Below are 1,055 nucleotides of genomic sequence, written 5' to 3'. Positions count from 1 at the left end.
ACACACACACACACACACACACACACACACACACACACACACACACATATATATATATAACTCTGTCAGAGTTTGGGATAGAAAGAACAAATGGAACTGGTTTTAATTTCATGTGTTCAATCCCATCTTCAGAAGAGGAAGAGTCTGGCTTCTTTCAAAGAGAGACACCCAAGGAAAAAAATGCAACAGAGTCCCACCCGAACTCCTGAAGCAAGTAAGTTCCATGTGAATGCAGCACTGATCACAGTCACTATTTATTTCCTTTCACTTCCATTCATTCAATGATCATTTATTACTTGTAGAAAGACTGCACAGATACAGAATATAATTGAGAACTACCATTTTAGTCTAAATACTTTTGATTTCCTCCTTCAATTTCCCCTCTCTCTCTCGAGATGTATTTAATCAGTATGTTTTCTCCTCTAAATATTTAATCAGTATTTTCTCACCCATAAAGGTGGGAAAATAGTGGCCAAGAAGCAGAGACAGAAGGCATACACATTTGGACAATGAAGATTTCATGCACTGACTTTTTTTTTTTTTAGTGGAAAAGGACCTGATGTGGTTTATAGTTTTTCTACTTACCTTACGTCCAGGAGGTCCTGGTTCCCCAGGGGATCCCATCTCTCCTGGAAGCCCAGCAGATATCTCAAAGGAGAATTTAATTATTTAAAAATTATATTTATACATGTGTGTATGTGTGTGTGTAAATTCAAATGTAAAAAAAAATAAAATTCAAAGGTGAAAATTTGAAAGTGAAAATTTCACTTTTTAGAAAATTGAGAGTTTTCCAAAAAACATAAAGAAGGAAAAAATATTCCCAGCAATACCTTCTTCCCCAAATAATCCTCATTAACGTTTTGATGTCTTTTCTTATTTTTTTATGGTATTAAGACATATATTCCTTTTTAAAACTCATTTGAATCATACTTTTCTCTGTTACCTTTTAAACTAAATTTATCTCTGGACATTTTCAGTTACTAAATATTATTTGGCAAAATCATTTTTCACAGCTGCATACTATCCCATCACATGGTTGTACCATAGTTTAGTTA

General features: G+C 33.6%; 1 protein-coding gene across 1 annotated transcript in view; it reads right to left on the bottom strand.

Moving 5' to 3' along the window:
* The window catches only part of COL6A6 (collagen type VI alpha 6 chain), a 113,714-nt gene that overhangs the window by 34,336 nt on the left and 78,323 nt on the right, over positions 1-1,055 (bottom strand). Inside the window, exon 29 of the mRNA XM_026454178.1 lies at positions 586-648. Within this exon, the coding sequence (XP_026309963.1) occupies positions 586-648 (63 nt within the window). The remainder of the gene's footprint in view (positions 1-585; positions 649-1,055) is intronic.

Source organism: Piliocolobus tephrosceles, chromosome 2, assembly GCF_002776525.5.
Source record: "Piliocolobus tephrosceles isolate RC106 chromosome 2, ASM277652v3, whole genome shotgun sequence".
NCBI lineage: Eukaryota > Metazoa > Chordata > Mammalia > Primates > Cercopithecidae > Piliocolobus > Piliocolobus tephrosceles.
This window is presented reverse-complemented; position numbering and strand designations above follow the sequence as displayed.